The sequence below is a fragment of the Acinonyx jubatus genome, chromosome X (assembly GCF_027475565.1).
Source record: "Acinonyx jubatus isolate Ajub_Pintada_27869175 chromosome X, VMU_Ajub_asm_v1.0, whole genome shotgun sequence".
NCBI lineage: Eukaryota > Metazoa > Chordata > Mammalia > Carnivora > Felidae > Acinonyx > Acinonyx jubatus.
Genome location: NC_069389.1, coordinates 84,708,623 through 84,733,421, shown reverse-complemented (window position 1 = coordinate 84,733,421; position 24,799 = coordinate 84,708,623). Strand labels below are relative to the sequence as shown.

At 36.3% G+C, this 24,799-nt stretch overlaps 1 protein-coding gene across 3 annotated transcripts in view; it reads left to right on the top strand.

Moving 5' to 3' along the window:
* NUP62CL (nucleoporin 62 C-terminal like) overlaps positions 1 to 23,650 on the top strand; it is a 79,678-nt gene extending 56,028 nt beyond the window's left edge. The window contains exons 9-11 of one of the 3 annotated variants that reach the window (XR_008289811.1): positions 15 to 81; positions 3,382 to 3,499; positions 22,733 to 23,650. Coding sequence is in view for 2 of the 3 variants with exons in the window: in XM_027054899.2 (XP_026910700.1) it covers positions 15 to 81; positions 22,733 to 22,827 (162 nt within the window). In the remaining variant the exon portion in view is untranslated. The remainder of the gene's footprint in view (positions 1 to 14; positions 82 to 3,381; positions 3,500 to 22,732) is intronic. The other 2 variants (XM_027054899.2, XM_027054898.2) reach the window with 2 other exon arrangements.
* Positions 23,651 to 24,799: the final 1,149 nt, after the last annotated feature.

The window sequence follows — 24,799 nt, the reverse complement described above, 5'->3', positions numbered from 1 at the left end:
GTGTGTGTTTTTAGCTCCAGCAGATCTGCAAAATTCTGAATGCTCATATGGACTCTCTACAGTGGATTAATGAGAATTCAGGTGGGAGTTTATTTGTACATGAAGGTATCCATTATTACAAGTAGAAAACGTGATGCAAGTCAGCTTTTGTGCACCATGACCACACTCAAATGAGAGTTTGGTTATAGGGGTATTGCTTAACTGACGGAATGTATACATTAACTCTCAAGAAGTCTAATTGCTTGTTTTTATAAAATGGAACACTAAAGAATAAGTGTGTGAAGAATAAACTAGAAACTCATGAAATTAGGGGGTGTATAGGAATGAGGTGGAGGAGCTAGGGAAGAAGCAGGACTTCTCCAAGTATACCTTTTGACATAGTTTTGATTTTTGGCCTATCTAAAAGTTTAAATACTCAAAATTAAGAAGCCAAAAAGAGTGGGAAGAAAGACAAGTGCTAAAATCGAATACATACAAATTGAAACCAAACAAACCCGTGTAACTAATTTATAACATAATCCAGCTCAGATTTTTGAACGTGTGTTCTTGACAGTACATTCTTACTAGGATGTAATCTTAAGGATAAAAAGATCTGCAGGGAAATCTTAAACTTTCTTAAGAGGCTATTGTTAGTTTCACAATTATAATGCGCTGTATTGTGTTTATATATATTCTAATGTAATAATATTGTCATCCTGTATATTGTAGGATAAAGAAAAGGCATGAGGATAGTAATGGTAATGGAAACCAAGATTTTCATTGAAAGATAAAAGAGAAGATATTTTTCTCTTCCTTTTATATTTGTATTGTAATTTTTTAAAGTTTATTTTGAGAGAGACACATGTGTGCATGTGGGTGGGGGAGGGGCAGAGAGAGAGGGAGAGAATCCCAAGCAGGCTCTGTGCTAAGAGCACAGAGCTCAGCAGGAGGCTCAATCCCACAAACCATGAGATCATGACCTGAGCCAAAATCAAAAGTCTAGATGCTTAACCGACTGAGCCACCCAGGCACCCCTGTATTGTAAATTTGAATTGCAAATATTAGTATGAATTCCTGTTCCCTTTTTCTGTATATAGAAAAGGCAGGGATGCCTGGGTGGCTCAGTTGGTTAAGCGTCTGACTCTTGATTTCGGCTCAGGTCATGATCTCATAGTTTGTGAGATTGAGCCCCACATTGGGTCTGTGCTGACAGTGCGAAGCCTGCCTCTCTCTCTCTCTCTCTCTCTCTCTGCTCCTCCCCCTTTAAAAAAAAAAAAGAAAGATCGAAGAAGCAATGACAAACCCCAATAGCAATGAACAGCACCTCAAGCACCTAAATCTTGGTTTTTAAACACCATTTCCATTAGGGGAACCTGGGTGACTCAGTCAAACATCAAACTCTTGATCTCAGCTCAGGTCTTGATCTCAGGGTCATGAGCTCAAGCCCCATGTTGGGCTCTATGGTGTATGTCAAGCCTACTTAAAAAAAAGTACCATTCCCATTAAAAGTTATAACCAAGGCTTCTTAGGGAAATATCTGATCTCAGGTTTCAGGCAGGGAATGTACAGGGTGAGTTTGGAACTTTTTATGCAAGAAAAGAGATTGTTCAAAACTAATGAGGTTATATCAGAACACAAGATGGTGCTTGAATGGGCTTCTATTGGCCAAATTAGGATGGTTTGAACATCAAAAAGAGTATCAATAAGTGGATTACTATGATACATTGAGGGGGGAAAATCTCTGCTACTCTAGAGAGAAATGGGAGGTACAGGGAAAAGTCTTTGTAGAAACATGTCAGCTAATAATTATAGAAGGAATTATAGAATTAGAGAACCACAATTAAGAAAATTTCAACAGAGCACTTCTATTAAGCTTACCCTGAAATTGAATTCCTTGCCTCATTTATTTATTTTTAAAAATATTTTATTAAAAAATAAAATATTTTTTAAATAAGTTTATTTATTTGTTTTGAAAGAAAGTGAGCGAGCAGGGGAGGGGCAGAGAGAGGGAGAAGGAGAGAGAATCCCAAGCAGGCTCTGCACTGTCAGCACAGAGCCTGATGTGGGGCTCAATCTCATGAATTGTGAGATCATGACCTGAGCCAAAATCAAGAGTTGCACACTTAAGTGACTGAGCCACCCAGGTGCCCCATTACCTCATTTAATAAATATTTCAACTGTCAATCATTTCTTGGCAGAAAAAATATGCTAGAAGGAATGGACCAAATACAGACTGCATGTTACTGAGTTATTTTTTTTAAGAAAAAATCAGTTTTATTGAAGTATAATTTACATACCCCAAACAAGTACCACTTTAATCAATTGATAAAATTTAATATCACTAGTAGCAGGATAACTTGATATGATGTGCCTCTTGACATGACATGATAAGAAATATACAGTATCACATATGTAATATTCTTATCAAAAATGGTTCATCTGAATCTAATCATAAGAAACAGACATTCTACCAGTGAGATAGTTTGAAAGATGATGTAATATTCTTACCAAAAATGTTTAACTGAATAAAATCACAAGAAAATAATCAGACACTCTATGTGTAGCACATCGTGAAACATAATTGGCTTGGGACTTTTCAAAAAGTCAGTCATGGGAAACAAAATTCAAAACCAAGCTAAGGGAATTGTCTTAGTTTAAAAGAAACATAACAAGTCTACTATGTTAACTTTGATTGGATACTGGATCAGAACCAAGAAGACTTTCCTTTCCTCTCCTCTCCTTTCCATTCCTTTCCTTTCCTTTCCTTTCCTTTCCTTTCCTTTCCTTTCCTTTCCTTTCCTTTCCTTTCCTTTCCTTTCCTCTCCTCTCCTCTCCTCTCCTCTCCTCTCCTCTCCTCTCCTCTCCTCTCCTCTCCTCTCCTCTCCTCTCCTCTCCTCTCCTTTCCTTTCCCTCCCTTCCTTCCTTTTCTTTCTCTTTTTCATTTTCCCTCTTTATTTCTTTCCTTGCCTGCCTGCCTTACTTTCTTACTGCCTGCCTTCCTTTCTTTTTATTTTTCATTGAGTTCTAATTGATCTATAACACTATGTTAGTTTCAGATGTACAGCATTATGATTCGACATTTATATACACTGCAAAATGATTACCATAATATGTCTAGTTACCAACTGTCACCATACAAAATTATAAAAAAATTCTTTTCTTGTGATGAGAACTTTTAGTTATTTACTATCTTGGCAACTTGCAAGTATGCACTGTAGTATTACTGACTATAGTCACCATGCTGTACATGACCTCCCCATGACTTATTTATTTTATAACTGAAGTTTGTACCTCTTGACCCTCTTCACCCATTTCATCTTTTCCCCTCTAGCAACCACCATGCTATGTTCTGTATTTATGAGTTTTGTTTTGTTTTGTTTGTTCATTTGTTTTGTCTTTTAGATTCCACATATAAGTGAAATCATACGGTGTTTGTCTTTGTCTGACTTATTTCACGTAGCATAATACCCTCTAGTTCCATCCATGTTGTCACAAATGGCAAGATTTCATGTTTTTATGGGTGAGTAGTATCCCATTGTGTCTGTGTATGTGTGTGTGTATGTATACCAAATCTTCTTTTTCTTTTTTTTTTTTAATTTTTCTAACGTTTTTTTATTTTTGAGAGAGTACAAACAGGGGAGGGGCAGAGAGAGAGGGAGAGAGAGAATCTGAAGCAGGCTCCAGGCTCTGAGCTGTCAGCAGAGAGCACAACGTGGGGCTCGAACTCACAAGCGGTGAGATCATCACTGAGCTGAAGTCAGACGCTTAACCCACTAAGCCACCCAGACACCCCGCAAATCTTCTTCTTTTTTTAAATTTTAATTCCAGTATAATTAGCAGTGTTTTATTAGTTTCAGGTATGCAATATACTGATTCAACAGTTTCTATACATTACTCAGTGCTCATCACAATAAGTGTACTCTTAATCCCCTTCACCTATTTCACCCATCCCCCCACCCACCTCTGTATACCAAATCTTTGTCCATTCATCCAGCAATGGACAGTTAGATTGTAGCCAAATCTTGGCTATTATAAATAATTCTGCAATTAACATAAGGGTATATAAATCTTTTCAAATTAATATTCTCATTTTCTTCAGATAAATACGTAGTACTGTAATTGCTGGATCATTGGTAGTTCTATTTTTAATTTTTGAAGAAACTCTGTATTGGTTTTCATAGTGACTACACCAGTTTACATCCCCACCGATAGTTCATAAGGGTCCTAGTTTTTCCCACATCCTCACCAACGCTTGTTATTTCTTATCTTTTTGATAATAGGCATTCTGACAGGTATGAGGTGATACTTCATTGTGGCTTTGATTTGCATTTCCCTGATGATGAGTTATGCTGAGCATCTTTGCATGTGTCTGTTGGCCACCTTTGTGGCTTCTTTGGAAAAATGTCTGTTCATGTCTTCTGCCCTTTTTAAATTGGATTATTTGTGTTTCTGGTATTGAGTTGTATAAGTTCTTTATGTACTTTGGATATTAACTCCTTATTGAATATATCATTTGCAAATATCTTCTTCCATTTGGTAGGTTGTGTTTTCATTCTGTTAATGGTTTCCTTTGCTGTGCAGAAGTTTTTTAGTTTGATGTAGTCCCATTTGTTTAATTTTGATTTTGTTACCTTTGCTTTTGGAGTCAGACCCAAAAAGTCATTGCCAAGACTGGTGTCAAGGAGCTTTTCACCTATGTTTTCTCAAGAAGATGTTATTTAGAATAATTGGGGAAACTGAATATGAACTATATATTAATTGATATTAATGAAATTTTAATTTTTTTTCATGTGTTGTGGTTGTGTAGGAAAATATTTTATTCTTAGAAGCTGTATGCTACATTATTTAAAGAAGTCATATCTGTAGCTTTCAAGTTGTTCAAAATCTTGTGAAGAGAAGGAGATTGAACAATTTTAGGCAAAATGGTAACAGTGGGTTAATCTACATAAAGGATATACAAGTTTGTGATTTTTACTATTCTCTTGACTTTCTATAGATTTAAAATAAAAACATGGGAAGGAAATAATTTTTATAGACTTTTGCCTAAATATGGACTATAATGAGGCTTTAGTAATGGAGATAAATAGGGGCTAGTTAGGCAATCAGAGTTGTTACTCTTTTTAAAGATGTAGTATGAAAATAATACAAGTTTTCTCATTTGTATTATTTTATTTCTAGATTCCTCATTCTCTTCATTAAAAGAATTCACCAACCATGAACTTCTTCATCTTTCCCCCCTTTCAGACCTGCCTATATCATCATTCACCTTTACTTCCTTCTCTCAGAAGAAATGTTCTATCCTTTTCCAAACTCTTGAATCATCATAGGGATGTTAAATTCTATATTGCTTTAGTATTAATTACCTGATGGGTAGATGTTTCTGAGTCTGATAGATACGGGTTCAAGTCAAGGCATTATCACTTAATAGTTTTGTGACCTTAACTGTTGCTTAATTTCTTTGTCTGTATCCTCATTTTACTAATTTTTATTTTTACTTTTTTAAAGGTTTGTTTATTTTTGAGAGAGAGAGAGTGTGTGCAAGGGAGGGGAAGAGAGAGAGAGGGAGACGGAGAATCCCAAGCAGGCTCTGCACTGTCAGCACAGAGCCCGATGTGGGGCTCGAACTCACGAACCGTGAAATCATGACCTGAGCCGAAATCAAGAGTCAGTCGCTTAACCGACTGAGCCATCCAGGCACCCCTGTATCTTCATTTTAAACGTGACGGATAATATTTACCTTTCAGAGTTTTTGTAAGGATTAAAAGAAGCAATGTTGAACTTTCCTTGAGCAGTGCCTGGCCCAGGTTGGTGGTCAGTAAGACACTGGCAGAACTGGTTATCAGAGATAACTGTGTATAGGGGAGAGAGAGAAGGAGAAAGACGAGAAGTAGTTGTTAAATTGGGTCTAGGAAAGGCAGTTCCAGGTAGATTATCATTGAAAACCACTCACCTTAGAGAAGTTGTAAGAATGGCTGATATGTGGGAGAAGGTTGGTGACTGGAAAACACTGAGGAATGAGATTATGCAGTCTGACTCAGTTGTCCTCCTGTCTGTATTCCTACAGTGAACAGTTCTTCTTGAGTGGAATTGGGGCGGGGGTTGTCAGAATGTAAATGGGGCTGTAAAGAAAGATTATAGTCAATTTTTTTTCTCCTGGCTCAGATCTTTGTCATAAGTAAAATATCAAGGCCAATGTTTTCCTACTAATAAACTTAAGTTTGTTAGCACTGCAGGGGACTTTATATAAATGAAGAAACTGTGGCCCAGAGAGTTTAAAAGACTTCCCTGAGAACACACAGCTAATTACTGGCAAAGCTAGGACCGGAATCCAAATTTCCTGATTATCAGAATAATGTTCTTTCTACTGGTATGCTCTCAAAACAATTTTAATATAGGCATCACTGGATGTAAAAACAAACATGTTACCTAACAGTAGAGGACAAGGGTTTTTCAAAATATGATAATGGTAGTACTTTGTGTGGGACATTTTGTTCTAATTTCTGGGTAAATTTCTCAGTCAACACAGGATAAAAAGAGTAAGAATAAGATAGTTATGGATAGTAACTGGGAGTTACTTATTTGCTTAAAATGCAATTGAACTGGAGACAAAATGAGATCCTCAACTGAGACAATGGAGGCCATGATGAAGATGGGGGAAAAGCCTGGTAATTCTTGATACTGTGAGCTCCTTTTTGCTGTTCCCACCCAAGGAACCTTTCCTTTTCATATCAGGAAATGACATGATCAAGTAATGGAGAGTGGCAGGGTTCAATTATGTTAAGAGGTGATTTTTGTTGGTGATGGTCTATTTTGCTTTTTAATAGTTAATGAGATCACATCTGCTGATCAGGACTGTGGACTGAGAAGTTTAAGGTTAAACTTTTCAATGAGTCCATGTATTCACATCCAAATAATAGTTATAGAAAAATTAATACATTATTTTCACAATAAAAATAATATATTTTTTACTAAAGAAAAATCTCTAAGTGTATAGTTTTTTAAAATGGCTTTAATGTCAAAATCTGTGTTTTAAAAGGTTTCTGGGAAATGTTTTTATGATTTAATATCCTTAACATTGGTATAAAATTTTTCTTATTTAAAAAATTTTTTTTTAATTTTAACGTTTATTTATTTTTGAGACAGAGAGAGACAGAGCATGAACGAGGGAGGGTTGGAGAGAGAGGAAGACACAGAATCCGAAACAGGCTCCAGGCTCTGAGCAGTCAGCACAGAGCCCGACGCGGGGCTCGAACTCACGGACCGCGAGATCATGACCTGAGCTGAAGTCGGACGCTTAACCGACTGAGCCACCCAGGCGCCCCTAAAGCATAGCAACTGTAATGCTAATAGGATCATGTGCTTAACTTAAGAATCAGCTTATCCTTAAAAGTGACTTGGAAATCATACATCACACTTTTGAGGTACCTGGGTAGCTCAGTTGGTTGAGCATCCAACTTTGGCTCAGGTCATGATCTCACAGCTTATGAATTCAAATGCCACATCGAGCTTGCTGCTGTCAGCACAGACCCCACTTTTGATCCTCTGGCCTCCTCTCTCTTTCCCTCCCCTGCTTGCACTCTGTCTCTCTCAAAAATAAATAAACATTGAAAAAAAGAAATCATACATCAAAATTCAAATATATTAAAGTATTACACTGTCCAGTCAACTTTTCATTATTGATGAGTGAGTTATAGAGAAGCAGGCCCCTTTCTTTCTCTAGCATACATGGAACCAATTTATGGGATTGAGCTAGAAAGTGGTCAGAGATAAGTACAAAAGTATTGAATTAGGGGATGTCTGAACATGTGCTGATATTGACCAGTTCTCCGATTTGATATTCATCCATTGTTTAACATTATCTCTGCCTCTTCCTCCTGATTAGTATAGATAATTGAGAGTTAATAGTAATGATAGTCCAATACCACTTTCCATTCTTGTCTCTTTCTGTAAAAATTTACAGCATTATTTCAAGGTTTGCTGGATGGTGGTGCTGCAGTCACACATCTGTCTTCTGAGTCACCGAAACTGCAGCAACTCCAGCTCTTTGGGGACCACTTATGACAGAGTTGACAATCAATCTGAGCTAATTTGTTATTCATTTTAAATATATTGAGCTACTTCTCTGAGAGAGGGGGGAGATAGGGGTGAAGGACAAGCATTTTTTTGTTTCTTCGTATACCAAACCATTGTTGTGTCTATAATATTAATATCATGTGCCACAATAAAGGAATGTGCAGTGTAAATCATCTACTTACCATTATTTAAAAGTTCCTTCAGGGGCGCCTGGGTGGCTCAATCGGTTGAGCGACTGACTTCAGCTCAGGTCTTGATCTCACAGTTTGTGAGTTTGAGCCCCGCGTTGTGGGCTCTGTACTGACAGCTCAGAGCCTGGAGCCTGCTTCAGATTCTGTGTCTCCCCCTCTCTCTTCCCCTCCCCCACTCATGCTCTGTCTCTCTCTGTCTCAGAAATAAATAAACATTAAAAAAAAGTAAAAGTTCCTTGAATATTTTCATGGTATTTTGCTTTTTTGGTGAGGTGTCCTAAAGCATCACGATTAAAATATATTTCATCCATAATCTTTGCAGTCTCTTATGGGTTACAACCCCATGATTATTTAATAGCAGCTCACAACATTTGGGCTGCTATTTAGGGCAGAGAGAGAAGAATCCTTGAAGTAACTAAAAATGCTACTGGAATTTTGTGGTGTTTCCAAAATATAGTCCCATTAGTACTGGTCTGTGATCACCTTATTTTTTCTTTTTTGATGTAAAGCATTCTAAGTTGTTTAGTGTGGCATGACTAACTCTTGTATAAAATGCCTTCAGGATCATTTCAGAGAAGCAGCTTTTTGTGATATGTCACAATCATAATTCATTTTTACCCAATGTTAATATTTATTGGTTGAGGGGATTATTCTAAATTAGATTTTTCAGGGTTGGGTATTATTTATTTATTTACATTTTTAAAAATTTATTTTGAGAGAGAGAGAGAACCAGCTGGGGAGGGGCAGAGAGAGAGGGGGACAGAGGATCTGAAGCATGTTCTGTGTTGACAGCAGAGAGCCTGATGCAGGGCTTGAGCCCATGAACTGCGAGAACCTGAGCCGAAGTCAGACACTCAACCGATTGAGCCACTCAGGTGCCCCAGGGTTGAGTATTTTTTAATCGCTTTTTTAAAAATTGAGGCATATTTGACATATAGCATTATGGTATTTTCAGGTGTACAACGCAATGATTCAAGATTTGTGTACATTGTGTTAAATGATCACCACAATAAGTCTGGTTAACATCTGTCACCTTACATAGTTACAAAAAGGTTTTTTTTTTCTCATCACAGGAATCTTGTGTTGACAACTTTTAATATCTTTCTTAGCAACTTTCAAATATGTACTACAGTATTATTAACTATGGCCACCGTGCTGTATTTTTTTTAAGAAGCTTGGTCCAAAGGGTGCCTGGGTGGTTCAGTCAGTTGAGCATCCAACTCTTTTTTTTTTTTTTAATTTTTTTAACATTTATTTATTTTTGATACAGAGAGGGACAGAGCATGAATGGGGGAGGGTCAGAGAGACAGGGAGACACAGAATCCGAAACAGGCTCCAGGCTCCAAGCTGTCAGCACAGAGCCCGACGTGGGGCTCGAACTCAAGGACCATGAGATCATGACCTGAGCCGAAGTCGTGTGCCCAACCAACTGAGCCACCCAGGTGCCCCTAGCGTCCAACTCTTGATTAGAGCTCAGGTCACGATCCCAGGGTCATGAGATCGAGCCCCGTGTCAGGCTCTGCACTGAACTCATGGAGCCTGCTTAAGATTCTCCCTCCCTCTCCTGCTGCCCCTTTCCCCCGCTTGCTTGCTCTCTCTCTAAAAGAAAAAAATAAAAATAAAAAAAGAAGCTCGGTCCATATAAATGCTCTAAAAATATTTATATTTAATTTTCATCCCTCTTAAATCTGAAGAGCATCAAATGCTGAGATGCCAAAAGATGTCTTTGAATTCCAAATGGAGTGTCTTCTTCCTCTTTCATCTTCTCAAATAGAATCTGATTTACTGATTAAGGTGGTTTCTTTTACCTTCTCTTTTTATTAAATTCTTTGGGAAATCTTGGTGACATCGGTTGATCAGTGAAGTCATCTATTGTGTTCTGGAGTATAATGTTCCACTTCAGATACTTGAGAAGCAAACATTCTTGATCTGCCAGAGATGTGGCAACAATGCAGACTCACTTTAAGGGTCTCTTAAGCTCAGCAGAGACAGGTACTCACATGCTTCTTCCCACTGCAGCTAACTAAAAGGTACTTTAACGTCTTTCCATTGTTTAATGAGCTGCCTCCTCATCTTTGCTCCCCTTTACAGACAAAATAGGTTTATTGTCACATCATTGTTCCTTGATTCTAAAGAATCTCTTATAGGTTAGATTAGGGTACGAAGGTTAAAAATGATGAAGTCTTCAGCTCCTGTTAGGAAGTAGTGCGTGATGGTTAGCATTCTCAGAGCTCCACTTCTAAAATTCCTTTTCTATATGTAAATCCAGATTTGAAACACACTCAGTGCATCTGCAGAATTAGATTTCTCCCTAATCCTCCTTATGTACATTTTGTGCCCAAGTGAATTTCTTCAAGCTGGAGAGCCTCCTCAGATGAATTATATGTAGCATGATTTAAATCACTCCCAAATAGGATTTATATTGTTTGTGAGATATACAGATTTTTCTCCAAAGCAATTTTCTTCCTGGTAGTGACTAAAAACTGTAAATATGCTGGAGTCTTGCTGTAATGGTGTTTTTGTGCCCATGCTCTATGGCCACCTCATAGATAAAATGGCCTGATAGTATTTCACCAATGATATCTACCCAGATGGGGTTCAGATAGACCTGCCTTATTTTGAGCCCTTCAGTATTTGAAGGGACAACAAATAGCGTTATGCTGTTGTGCCAATTATTAGCTCAGCATTGTACTTTTTCTTTGAGGTCTTCACAGCATTTGATAAACAGGCACACTGTAATAGAAAAAGCACTTGTAGATGGGAGTCTGAAGATAAGAATCCTGGTATCGTTTTTCATTAGCTTTGGCCTTTGGGAAGCTACTGAACCTTACCTTCTTGAGTTTTTCATTCTCTCCATCTTAGGATATTGTGGGACTCAAATAAGGTGATATGTATAGGCATTTTGAAAACTGAAGTACTGTATAATTGGAATGTGTTCTTTTATTTTTTTTATTTTTTTTAATGTTTTTTATTTATTTTTGAGACAGAGAGAGACAGAGCATGAACGGGGGAGGGGCAGAGAGAGAGGGAGACACAGAATCGGAAGCAGCCTCCAGGCTCTGAGCCATCAGCCCAGAGCCCGACGCGGGGCTCGAACTCACAGACCGCGAGATCGTGACCTGAGCTGAAGTCGGACACTCAACCGACCGAGCCACCCAGGCGCCCCGGAATGTGTTCTTTTAGATGCAAGTCAAAACCACATATTTGTGACTCTACATACAAAACACCTACTGTGGGCCATGGCACTGTCAATCGGTGTAGGATGTATAAACATCAGTGCTACACTGCCTTGAACAGGTTCACAGTGTGGAGTGGGGGCAGCAAAGAAAGAGAAACATCTTTAGTTGATTTCCTGGAAGAGGTAGAATTGAAATGAGACTTGAAGAGTGAGTGATATTTCAATAGGATGACTGTCTGAGGACCACTTATGATGTAATGTAATAATTCTACTACCTTGTTTCCGCCATGTCGCCTCGAAGATTTCAGGATACCTTCACCATTTTTTCTTTTTATACCTTTCCTTGAAATGTATATTTTATTAATTTTGTATGAAGCGTAGTGCTATACACAAGCAGAGAGTACCACTTGAATGTATCAGTAGCAAGACCAGGATGAACATTCCCATGGCAGAGATGAGAGCTTTGCGCATCATCTAGAAATACTCTTCTTCCCATCAGACCATAGTTAGTACTAAGAATTCAGGTATATTTATTCTGAGTGTTTCTTCAGTTTTAATAAACTGGGAATCTTCTTAAAATTAGCTAAGACAGGGAACCTGGGTGGCTCACTCAGTTAAGCGTCTGACTCTTGATTTCAGCTCAAGTCATGATCTCATGGTCGTGAGATCGAGCCCCATGGGATTCTGCTTGGGATTCATTCTCTCTCTCTCTCTCTCTCTCTCAAAAAAGTAGCTAAGACAAATAGGACAGTGTTCTCTCTCTCTCTCTTCTTTCCTTGCCCCCTTCCTATCTCTCTCTTCCCTTATCTGAATGAGAAATAAACCTTAATTATATTACCCTCCCGAAATTTCAAGATTGCTTTTAAACAGCAGACTAACCTAATACAGAGGTATGTTCTACAGTAACCAGAACCTATCGCTTCTTGGACTTTTGGCTAAGATCAAGTGCAGTAACGAGAACCTAAAATATGGCTTTGGCTTAACAGGCATGCAACAATGAGGGAAACCATATTGAAGGCTAAAAAGATGGCCAACCATATTAAGTAGTGAGAACAGATTTGTTAAAACTGTTGCCTCATATAAATAGTTGTATTATGTGCCTATTGAGCAGGCACTTCCAAGAAAAGAGGTTGAGAATCTAATCCTTATTTGTGTTAGTCTTCATCACTGAAATTTTTATTTAGTTAATTGTACATTCACATGCACTAGTAAGAAATAATAGAGAGGTCCTGAAGAAATAATAGAGAGGTCCTATTCTTTTTTTTTAAGTTTATTTATTTATTTTGAGAGAGAGAGACCGAGCAAGCTAGTACGGGAGGGGCAGAGGGAGAGAGAGAATCCCAAGCAGGCTTACAATGCAGGACTCAATCCCACGAAACATGAGATCATATCCTGAGCCAAAATCAAGAGTCAGATGCTTCACCGACTGAGCCACCCAGGCACCCCATGGTCCAGTTTATTCTTTATCTAGTTTTCCCCACTGGTAACATCTTATAAAACTGTAGAACAGTATCACAAGCAGGATATTGACATTGGTATAATCTGTCTTGTTCAGATTTTCCTGGTTTTACTTGTATTATGTTTGTGTGCGTTCAGCTGTATACAGTTTTCTCACATGTGTAGGTTTGTATATCCATTACCATAGTCAAAATTCAGAACAGTTACATTACCATAAGAATTACTCATATTCCCCTTTTATTGCCAGAACCACCTCCATCCCACTCCTCTAACCCAGATCCTAATTCCTGGAAACCACTAATTTATTCTCCATTTCTAAAATTTTATCATTTCAAGATATTGTATAAATGGAATCATACAGCATATAACCATGTGGCTTTCTTTTTTTGCTCAACGTAATTCCTCTGACATTGATCTAAATTACATATATCAGTGGTTTTATCCTTTTTGTTGCTGACTAATATGCCAGTTTTCCTAGTATGTATGCATCACAGTTTATGTATACATTTACTGGTTGTAGGACATCTGGGATGTTTCCAGTTTTTGGCTACTCATGAATAAAGCTTCTGTGAATATTTATGTGCAGATTTCTTGTATGAACAGCAGTTTTCATTTCTCTAGGATACATGTCCAAGAGTGCAATTGCTGGTCATATGGTAGTTGCATGTTTAGTTTTATGAGAAGCTGCTACACTTTTTTTTTTCCAGAGTAGATGTACCATTTTCCATGTCCACCAGTGATGTGTGATAGATCTAATTTGTCTGTGTCCTCAATGGCATTTGGCATTTTCACTGTTTTTTCCCTTTTGACCATTCTGATAGATGTGTAGCAATATCATTGCAGTTTTAATTTCATTTCTCTGGTGGCTAATGATGTTGAACATCTTTTTATATGCTTATTATATTGCTGTCAGTATATCATCTTTGGTGGAATGTCTCTTCTTTTGTCCATTTACTAATTGGTTTATTTGTTTTAATGTTCTGAGAGTTTATTATATATTCTAGGGTATATACTAGTCCTTTGTTGGCTTATGTGGTTTGAAGATGTTTTATCCTAGTCTTCATTTGTCTATTCCTTTTAATAGAGCTGTTCACAGGACAAAAATTTTTAATTTTGAGGAAGTGTAGTTTCTCCATTTTTTTATGGATTATGCTTTTGGTGCCAAATCTAAGAACTTTTTGCTGAGTACTGTATCCCCAAAATCCCCCCCTCTTTTTTTCCTACAAGTTTTATTGTTTTAAATTTTCCCTTTAAGGCCATGATCCACTTTGAGTTAATATTTCTATAAGATGTGAGGTTTAGATCAAGTTTTTTTTTTTTCCTTTTTATGCCTACAGATATCCTGGTTGCTCTGGCACCATTTGTTGAAAAGACTATCCTTCCTCAATTGAAATGCTTTTACACTTTGGCAAATATCACTTTGGCATATTTGTGTGGTTCTTTTTCTGGGCTCTCTACCCCATGGACCTATATGTGTTTTCCTCCACTAATATCACACTGTCTTTATTACTGTTGCTGTATAGTAAGCCTTAATATCTGGTAGAGTGAGTCCTCCCATGTTATTTTTTTTCCTGTCAAGATTGTTTTGGCTACTTTATTTCCTTTTCCCTCTCACAAAAATTTGCTGAGATTTGATAGGAATTACATGAAACCTATAGATCGGTTTAGGGAAGAATTGACATCTCTACTTTGTTGAATCTTCCCATCCATGAAAACATGGCATGACCCAACATTTATTTAGATTTCCTTTTATTTCTTTCATATGATTTTGTAATTTTCAGCACCCACATTATGTACATTTTGGTTTTGTTAGATTTATACTTAACTGTTTCATTTTATTTATAGTGATTACAAATGGTATTATGTTTTAAATTTTGGTTTCCACATGTTCATTGCTAGTACATAAAAATGCAATTCATTTTTATGTGTTGATCTTGTATGTAGGCTTGCTTGCTGAACTCACTTCTTGGATCTAGGAATTTTTGTTTGTTTTGTTTTTGATTCCTTGGGATTTTCTACAGAGGTAGTTCTATCATCCGCAAATAGGGATAGTTTTACTTCTTCCTTTCCAATCCGTATGCCATTTATTTCTTTTCCTCACATTGCACTGGCTAGAACTTCCTGCACTGTGTTAAATAAAAGTGATGAGAGCAGACATCTTTGTCTTGTTCCTGAGTTTGCACAGAAAGCCTTCAGTCTTTTGCTTTAAGTATGATGTTAGCTGTAGGGTTTTTTTGTAGATGCTCTTTATCAAGTTTAGGTAATCCTGCTCTGTTCCTGACTTGCTGAGAATTTTTATCATGAATACGTAGTGGATTTTGTCAAATGTTTTTTCTGCATCAATTGATATAATCATATGTTTTTTCTTCTTTAATTAGTTATTATGGTGGATTACATTGATACCTTTTTTAATGTTGAGTCAGCCTTAAATTTGTGGAATAACTTCTACTTGGTCATGGTTTATAGTTTCTTTTATACAGTGTTGAATTCAGTTTGCTAGAATTTTCTAGAAGTTTTTAAGTGAGAGATTTTTAAATGTTCATGACAGATATTGGTCTATAGTTTCTCTTTTTTATACCATCATTTCTTGGTTTGTTATTAGGTTAATAGTGGCCTCTTAGAAGAATTTGTGAAGAATTGGCATTGATTCTCTTTAAGTATTTGGTAGAATTCTCCAGTGAAACTGTATATGGGCCTGGGTATTTCGTTTTGGGGAGCTTTTTAATTACAGACTCAATTTCTATAATGCTTATAGGAATATGCTTCAGAGTGTCTTGGTTGCATTTTCATAATTTGTGGTTTTCTAGGAATTGGTACAATTCTGCTAAGTTTTGAGTTTTAAGAATAGTTATTCTTAGCATTTCCTCTTGATACTTTTAATGGCTGCAGGACCTGTAGTGATCTGCCCTGTTCATTCCTTATATTGGTGATTTGTGTTTTCTCTCTATTTTTACTTTTTTCTGTCTTAGTAGAGGTTAATCAATTTTATTGATTTTTTTTACCCTCAGAGAATCAGCTTTTTGTTTCATTGATTCTTCTATATAGTGTTCCTGTTTTAAATTTCATTGATAACCAGTCTTTATTATGTCCTTCCTTCTGCTTGCTTTGGGTTCATTTTGCTCTTCCTCTATTTTCTTAAGGTAGGAACTTAGGTTATGGATTTGAGACCTCTCCTTGTTTCTAATAGTATTCTCTTTCAAGGCTTTCTGATAATCAGCAGTTTTTAAACATCAGTTGTCATCTCTAACCATCAGTTTTACTAATGGTTCTTTTACTTTCCATTATAAAGCTCCATGTTAACAAACACCTGCACATACATACCCAAAGGCACCTCAAATTAAACTTACGTAAAACTAAACTCATTATCTTCACTCTCTCCTGGGCCTCTCAGATCAGTAACTCCTCCTACTTTTCTTTTTCTCAGCTAACGATTGCTATTATTTACTCAGGGAACTTAAGGTAGACTATTTCTATTTCTCCAGTAAGTAATGATGATTATACTTCTTAATAGCTCTTGAATCTTTTCAGTAGATTCCTATCACTGCCTTATTTCAGGTCTTCTTCATCTCCCACCTTGATAGTAGAGTATAAGGTTTTTTAATAAGGTTTATGAAAAATACCAGCTCCCCTGTCCACACCCCGTTTGCCACTTGCTAGAAGCAATCACTTTCAATTATTTTAGCTGCTTCTTAAAAAATTTTTTTCTTTTTTCTTTTATTTATTTGTTTAATTTATTCTGAAAGAGAGAGCATGAGTTGGGGAGGGGCAGAGAGAGAGAATTCCAAGCAGGCTCCGCACAGACAGTGCAGAGCCCGACATGAGGCTTGAACCCACCAACTGTGAGATCATGGCCTAAACCAAAATCAAGAGTCAGACGCTTAACTGACTGTACCACCCAGGCGCCCCTAAAACATATTTCTAGATCTCTAAATACCATGTATACTGTTTCTTTTTAGTTTTTCCATTTTAGGCCTTCTGTACTGACTTCCCAAAATGGGAGGCAAGGATTTAACTATTTTATACCACCCTCATTTTGTGTGTGTATATGTGTGTATATGCATGTAGTACCTAAGTATGTGTATATAATATACCACCATACTGCCCCCCCAGTATATGTACATATTACATATAGAGAAGTATATAAATGTATGCATGTAAGTACACTTTTCTGTCATCTTACCAATATAGGTATATCATAAATTATACATAGAACAGTATTTATTATTTGAATTCTGACTGTATAAATGTCACTCACAGCCTGGCCATGTAACATGCTATATTATGTCATTTCTCTTTTTTTCTTAAATGTTTATTTATTTATTTTGAGAGAGAGTGTGCACGAGCAGGGGAGGGGCAGAGAGAGGAAGAGAGAGAATCCCAAGTAGGCTCTGCGCTGTCAGCAGCAGAGCCTGACGTGGGGCTCAATCTCACAAACTGTGAGATCATGACCTGAGCCAAAATTAAGAGTCAGATGCTTAACTGACTGAGCCACCCAGCTGCCCGCTTTTTTTCTTTTTAAAGTTTTATTTATTTATTTTAGAGAGAGAGAGGCAGAGAGCAAGAGGGAGAAAGAATCCCATCCCAAGCAGGCTCCGTGCTGTCAGCATGGAGCCCGTATATGTTATTGCTTGTACAAGTTTTTGTTTTCCTTTGAATTTTATTTCATCATTTGCTTAATTTTCTATATATTTACCAGTAGTCCGTTCTCTAACTCCCTTCTTTTTCTTTAAATCTATCAATTTCTCCTTGGATTCCTTTCTCCCAGAGCCCTCTTATCTCTAATCTACTATCTGGCATTGTTGCTCTCTTGGTTTGCTGCTCAACTAGATTCTTCCTTCTCTCGCATCTTGTATTCCTTCTATTTTTTTCTTTGTTGACTTTCCTGTTTCGTGGCTCTTATACTTCTTGTTTTCTGGTTTATTCCCTTGTGTTAATGTAACGTGTGTTACATCAGCTTCCTGAGAGTGTAAGGGAGGTACATTTTTTGAGATATTACACATGTGAAAAGTTTTTTTTTTATTCAAGTATAATTAATATACAGTGCTGTATTAGTTCCAGGTGAATAATATAATGATTCCACAGTTCTGTACATTTCAAAGTGCTCATCAAGATAAGTGTACTCTTAATCCCCTTTATCTATTTCACCCATCCTCCCCACCCACCTCCCTTCTGTCAACCACCTGTTTGTTCTCTGTAGTTGAGTCTGTTTTTTTTTGTTGTTGTTGTTTATCTGTTTGTTTTGTTTCTTAAATTCCACACATGAGTGAAATCATATGGTATTTATCTTCTCTGAAATCATATAGTGTTTATCTTCTCTGACTGACTTCTTTCACTTAGCATTATACCCTCTAAGACCACCCATGTTGTATATGGCAAGATTTCATTCTTTTTCTTATGGCTCAGTAATATTCCATAGTATATATACATCACATTTTCTTTATCCATTCGTCAATCGATGGACACTTAAAGACTGCTTCCACATCTTGGTTATTGGAAATAATGCTGCAATAAACATAGGGGTGCATATATCTTTTCAAATTACTGTTTCCATTTTCTTTGGGAAAAGGTCTTTATTCTACCCTCACACTTAATTGATAGTATTGGCTATCAAAATCTAGCTTCCAAATAATTTTCTCTTAAACTTTTGAAAATGTTGTTCACTGTCTTCTAGCTTTGAGGGTCCATTCTGACTCCCGAAACTTTATGTGACTCCTTCATTTTTATGTTTTTTTTTTCCCTATGGAAGTTTTCAGGATCTTACCCACAATAGTGAAATTTCAGATCATGTACCTCTATGTAGGTTTAATTCATCCACTGACATGGTATTCAGTGAGCTCTTCTATCAGAAGAAACTATCAGTTTGGGAGAATTTTCTTGAATTAGGTTTCTGCTGCATTTTTGCTAAATTTCTCAGATAAGTACTCAGCTTTTTATTCTAGTCTTTCTATTGATCTTACTTCCTGTCATAATTTTTATTTTGCAAGAGCTTGTGTTGTTTTATGACTTGTGTGTGTGTGTGTGTGTGTGTGTGTGTGTATGTGTGTGTGTGTGTTAAATAACATCCAGTTCTTATTTCATGGATTCAGTATCATCTCTCTGAGGATATTATCGATTTTTTAAAATGTTTTATTCTTCCTGGGTTGTTTCTTTCAGGTTTTTTTTCTTTCTTATATTAGAGGCATTCCTCAAGTATCTGATGATTCTTGGTTGTCCATTTGTATTCAAGAATGAGACACTAAATTGTAGATGGGCCTTGCTGATTTACTGTAGGATAATTTGGCAAGAGCTTTTCGTTGGAGAATCTCCAACCATTACCTTTAGGATTTTTCTCTTCAGTTGATCATATTCTCCAAAGAAGAATCTTCCAACACTTGGCTAGAGATTAATAAACCTAATGGTAAGCCAGTGTTCTTGGAACGGTTAGAGAAGGGACCAGGGCTCAGTGTTCACCTTGCAGTGAACTTCCATTTAATCCCAATTTTTGGTACAGATTCCTTGTCCTTAACTCTACCTGGTGTCCCTGAGCAACAGCCCATCTGGTTTTCCCTCTCTAAAAAGTCCTTTGCTGGGCTTGGGTAGGGAAAATCACCCAGATGTAGGATGTGGAGGAAAAGAGGGGTCAGCTTGTTAATCATTCATATTTCTGCTTACAGTCCCCCTTTCAGCACCACTTTGAATTACCTAGTTCTGCTAATTCCAAATAATTTCTAGCATTCTACCACCATCACCATCATTCTTTGCTAACATTTATAGGTGAAAATAATATTTCCCTTGTTTAATCTGCATTCCTCTGGTTACTAATAAGGTTGAGTATTTGAAAAATGTTTATAAACAATTTGTATTTCACTTTCTAAGTTGCTTATTTGTGTCTTTTGACCATTTTTTCAGGATATTTTTTTCTCCAACTGCCCCATTTGTTTTTCTAAGAGGAAAATAAGAGGCGTACCATAGCAGTATTTGTGAAAGTACATTGTTTCCTTTCACAGTGAATTTAATATTATCTATTAATATTTACATGTAATACTTAAAATAAAAATAACTATAGAAAAAGCTGAATGACCAACTCACTTATTTTCATAATTCTCCGTGAAAGTCTTTTATTTATTTATTTATTTATTTATTTGAGAAAGAGAAAGAAAGAGAGATCACAAGTAGGGGAGGGGGAAAGAGGGAGAGAGAGAGAATCTTTTTGTTTCTTTTTTCAAAAAGAGAGAGAGAATGTTAAGGAGGCTCTACACTCAACACAGAGCATGACATAGGGCTTAATCCCATGATCCTGAGATCATGACCTGAAATTAAGAGTCAGACACTCAACCGACTGAGCCACCCAGGTGCCCCTACTATGAAAGTCTTTTAATCTTTAGCTAAAATATTTGTAAGTAGGCTAAAGTGAAGAAAACATCTGTCCCCTCAACAGAATGGGACTGGCTGGGAGCAATTTTACCAGAATCTTCTGGGGGTGGGGAGTGGTTTTTAAGAAATACCTTAAACACACAAATTTACCATCTTAACCAATAGCTGTTTAAAGCTTAAGAGTTGTGCACACATCAAATAGTCCATTTGAAAATATTTTCATTGCCCTAAAAAATTCCCTCTGGCCTGTTGGTAGTTGATCCCTATTCCTACTCTGGACTCAAGGCAACCACTAATCTACTTTTTGTCTTTAGAGGTTTGTATTTTCTGGAGAGTTTATATAAATTGAATCATATTATATGTGTCCTTTGTTGTCTGGCTTAATGTTTTCAAGGTTCATCTATGTGTAACATGTATCAGTAATTCATTCCATTTTATTGCTGTGTATCATTCCATTGTGCAGACATCCACATTTTGCTTATGTATTCATCAGTTGATTGACATTTGTGTTTTATTTTCCAAATATAGTTTTGCTCTTATATTTAGGTCCATAATTCACCTTGAGTTGAATATCCAATTGTCTGCACCCTTTGTTGCAAAAGCCTGTGTTTTCCCCCACTGAATTGCCTTGTCACCTTCATCAAAAATGAATTGACCATAAATATGTTTTATTTCTGGACTTTCTTACTGTTCCATTGATTTCTATGGCTATCCCATGCCAGTATTACACTGTCTTGATTACTGTAGTTTTGTAGTAAGATTTAAAATTATAAGTGTAATTCTTGCAGTTCATTATTCTTTTTCAAGATTGCTTTGCTGTTCTGGGTCCTTTCCATGTAAACTGTAAAGCTTTTCTATTTCTACAAAAACAGCTGGCTGGAATTCTCATAGGGATTCCACTGAATCTGTAGATCAGTCTTTGGGGGGTTGGCATCTTACCACTATTGAGTCTTCCAATCCATGAACATGGGATATCTCTTCATTTTCTTAGATCTTCTTTAGTTAGATCTTAGATCTACTGCCCTTGGCAGTATTTTCTAGTTTTCAGTGTACAGGTCTTATACTTCATTTGGTAGGCTTATTTCTACTGTGTTTTAATTCTTTTTGATGATGTTGTGAATGGAATCATTTTCTTAATTTCATTTTCACATTGTTCAGTACCACTAATTTTAATCTCAAAAAGTGTATAATGTATTTCCCCCAAATTTTGGCTATTACTAGCATTGATCTAGTATAGTATATAATTTCAGAGGTCTGCAGGAACCAATCACTGATGCATATCATGGAAACTGAACTCTGGGCAGTTGAGTGCCTAGATGCAGTTTTTGCCTTCAAATAATGAAACTTCTAAAAAATTTAAAGTATGTTACTATAGGAATAGTCCTGAGAATTCAATTTGAAGACATGACAAAATGTTTATAGTAAAGCTCTCTTAATAATGCTGGCTTGTGTTCTTGACATTTCATTGATTTTTTAAATTTTTATAAATGTACTCCTTTGTACTTAATATGTATCAATCAGCAAATTAAGTAGATTTTCCTTATGTTGACAGTTCTGGCCTCAAGTTAATGGTTTGTTAGAGTGCTCATTTGTGTTTCTATCACATTGAAAAATGTTATTTAGGGGTAAAAATTTGCAAGCTGCAGTTATTTCAACAAAAAGGAGATATATTTTGCCAGGCTTAACATACACTGTTTTGGTAGCCTTTCATTAGGCAACCATCATTTAAATTACTTGTTCTTAAAGTGTGATCTTGCAAAATGCCTGTATGTCATAAGATGATGTATTGTTATACTTTAAAACTGAATAACATTGGGGCTTTTCTAATTGGCTGAAGAAAATTAAAGTATATTGTTTCAAATTTTTAGTTTTTCTCCTAAAGTTTTTCTTAAGTCTTGGGCACCAGCCATTGCTTATTGGCTAATAAGCATTAATGAACACTAAAACAAATGGCCAACTGCATATTAATAGAAAAACCTAAGATTATCATGCTTACATCGACAACTTATTTTTACTACAGAATGTTAGTGTTTTATATGCTAAAGTTAATGGTATTTTCTGTTGCTCTGCCCCTGAGCAAATTGAAGACCACCAAGTTAAATAAATCCTTAGAAAGGAACAGAAATGTGAGTATACTCCATGTACTAATTCACTTATAGACAGCAAAGACCTACCAAAATCTATACCCTCAATTTAATGACCACCCTGTAAAGCACTTTTAGGCTGTAATGAGTAACACGCAGTTCTCAATTCTCTTCAACAGAACAAAAATGTCATGTAGACTGTTATTTACCTGAAAACTACAGAGAGCAAATCAAGAACAGTCTTGTCCACTGTTTCCATAGTTTCTAAATAGACGATTTCCCCCCTTTATTTTCTAATACTTAAAGCTATTAAACTCAATGTTTTATAAATCATATGTTGAAGGGAGAATGTAAGTTATTATGTTCCTGGGACATTTTGACCTTGGATTAACGATTCATGACTTTTCCTCCTGTAGGCATGCTGCAATGGAAGGTAGAAGAGGTAACACAGGTTTTTGAGGATCATCATCACATGGAGCTGGAACGCAGTGTCAAGATTGCTTTTGATTGAATGACCATATCTTCAGCATGTTCTTTTGGGATTATATATCACCTACAAATTGTGATGATGTGAAATAGAGTAGTATTTACAATTATTACTTAATCTTTGGTTGCAATAAAGTGTGCACGTTGTTGGGTTTTTTTTTTTATTTCAATATTAGGCTGTTGAGAAATATTCTGTAGTTTGGCTTTTCATATTAGCAAACCAGAACTATATTTGCCTTCTTTACCAGGCTGCAACCTATTAGATGTCGACGCTGTGTGTGTAATTTTATCTTATATTCTCCTAGATTCCATATTCTACCAGCAGCACAACATTGTCCTTGTTACTCTAACCGGATCATAGAGAAATGTTTGACGAGAAATAGATGCCCAACCAGTCTTTACTGCGTGCCTCTTAACTTTCAACATATAGTGCTAGATACTGTAGTCTTTTTCCTCAACGGAACATAATGTCTAGTTTGAGATAAAATTAATGCCTATCTGTATAAAAACAATATAGACAATACAAGGAAGTGTGTGAATTACAGAAAGTGTGCTATAGAGATTCAGAGAAGAAGAGAAGTTAGGGTGGATTTGGGCCTTGAATTAGGTTATTTTTAAAAGGGTAAGGTTTAGGCAACTCATGTATTTTTTATGTATAGATAACCTTATTTTATTTGGCTTTAGCATATGATTTATAGTTGTTGGTTTTTGTATATTTGTTTGTTTTTCAAGAAAAAGCCTTGTTCTTAGCTTGGCAATAGTTTGATCTTTCATGTTGCATGTTTTACGTAAGGCATAAATAAAGATGATATTCTAAAAAATAAAAGTGTAACATGAAAGTAAACTTACTTAAAAGTTTTTGAGTGACTAGAGCTTAGTTGTCTATAATTACTGAGATAAACTCCTGTTATACTGACCGTACATGACCATCCTGAGGGGTACACATTATAGGAAGAAAATATTTTTGAAATGAGTATTAGTGGTTCTTACCACCTTATAAGTAAACTAAGTATCAGAGCTTAAATGGCCTTTTTTTCCTACCCAAACTTCTTACATTAGCAGCTTATCAAGTAAGTTTTGTTACCACTCAAAATGTAAGACTATGAAAATAATCCAGAGACCAAATAATTTTGTGGATGATTTCTGTAGGTAGAGAACATTTGGGTATAATTTTGAGTACTGTCTAATTTTCGAGTCCAGTATTATTTCTGTTATACCCTAGATAAAGACATTTTCCTTATTGTTTTTGGAGCTTCAACTCCTATAAAGTAATCTTTGTGTAAGTTAAGTTCTACATTCAGTAAAAGGTACATAGTATAGTAGAGGAAACACTGGACTTAGTCTTGTCCCTACTTAATTAACTGGAAAAATAATTTCATTTTGGGCATTATCTTTTATATATACCATGAAAGAGTTTAACCATATTAATAAGGCCTTCCCAAGTGAAGGAAACTAGTTTTCACTTCTCTGTAATTTTGTGATGCTTTTATATCTTTTCACTAACAGTAAATGCTTACTGTAAAAGTTCCTCAGTGAAATAAAAGGGGAGACTAAAGTACTACTGAATTTGCACTGGGAGTTCTAGGGTTTTTCCCAGGACATAGAAGAGGCCAGTGGATGGAATGTGGATTCCAGATCAATACAGTAGCACCGTAGGATTTACTGGTAGATCTCAGTGTACTGTCTGGAATCTGGAGCCTTGGACTAACTCATCTCTAAGGTTCCTTTGGACTCTGGTTCTAACATATGTCGAAAAGACATTGTTGACCAAATATTAATTTAAAAAATCACAAATAACCCATTTTAAGGCAAGATTTTTGTGAGGTACTAGAGTCTTGAGCCTCTCCTGGCAGTTAAAGACCAGCCAAGATATTAGCTGAAGGAGAGTTCTTAAATTTGACACTTCTCCAGTGATTATCTACTTTTTTTTTGTCCTTTGAAAAAGATGCTATATTTATTTTCTCTATAACAGCATTTATGCTATCTCATTTGGGGAA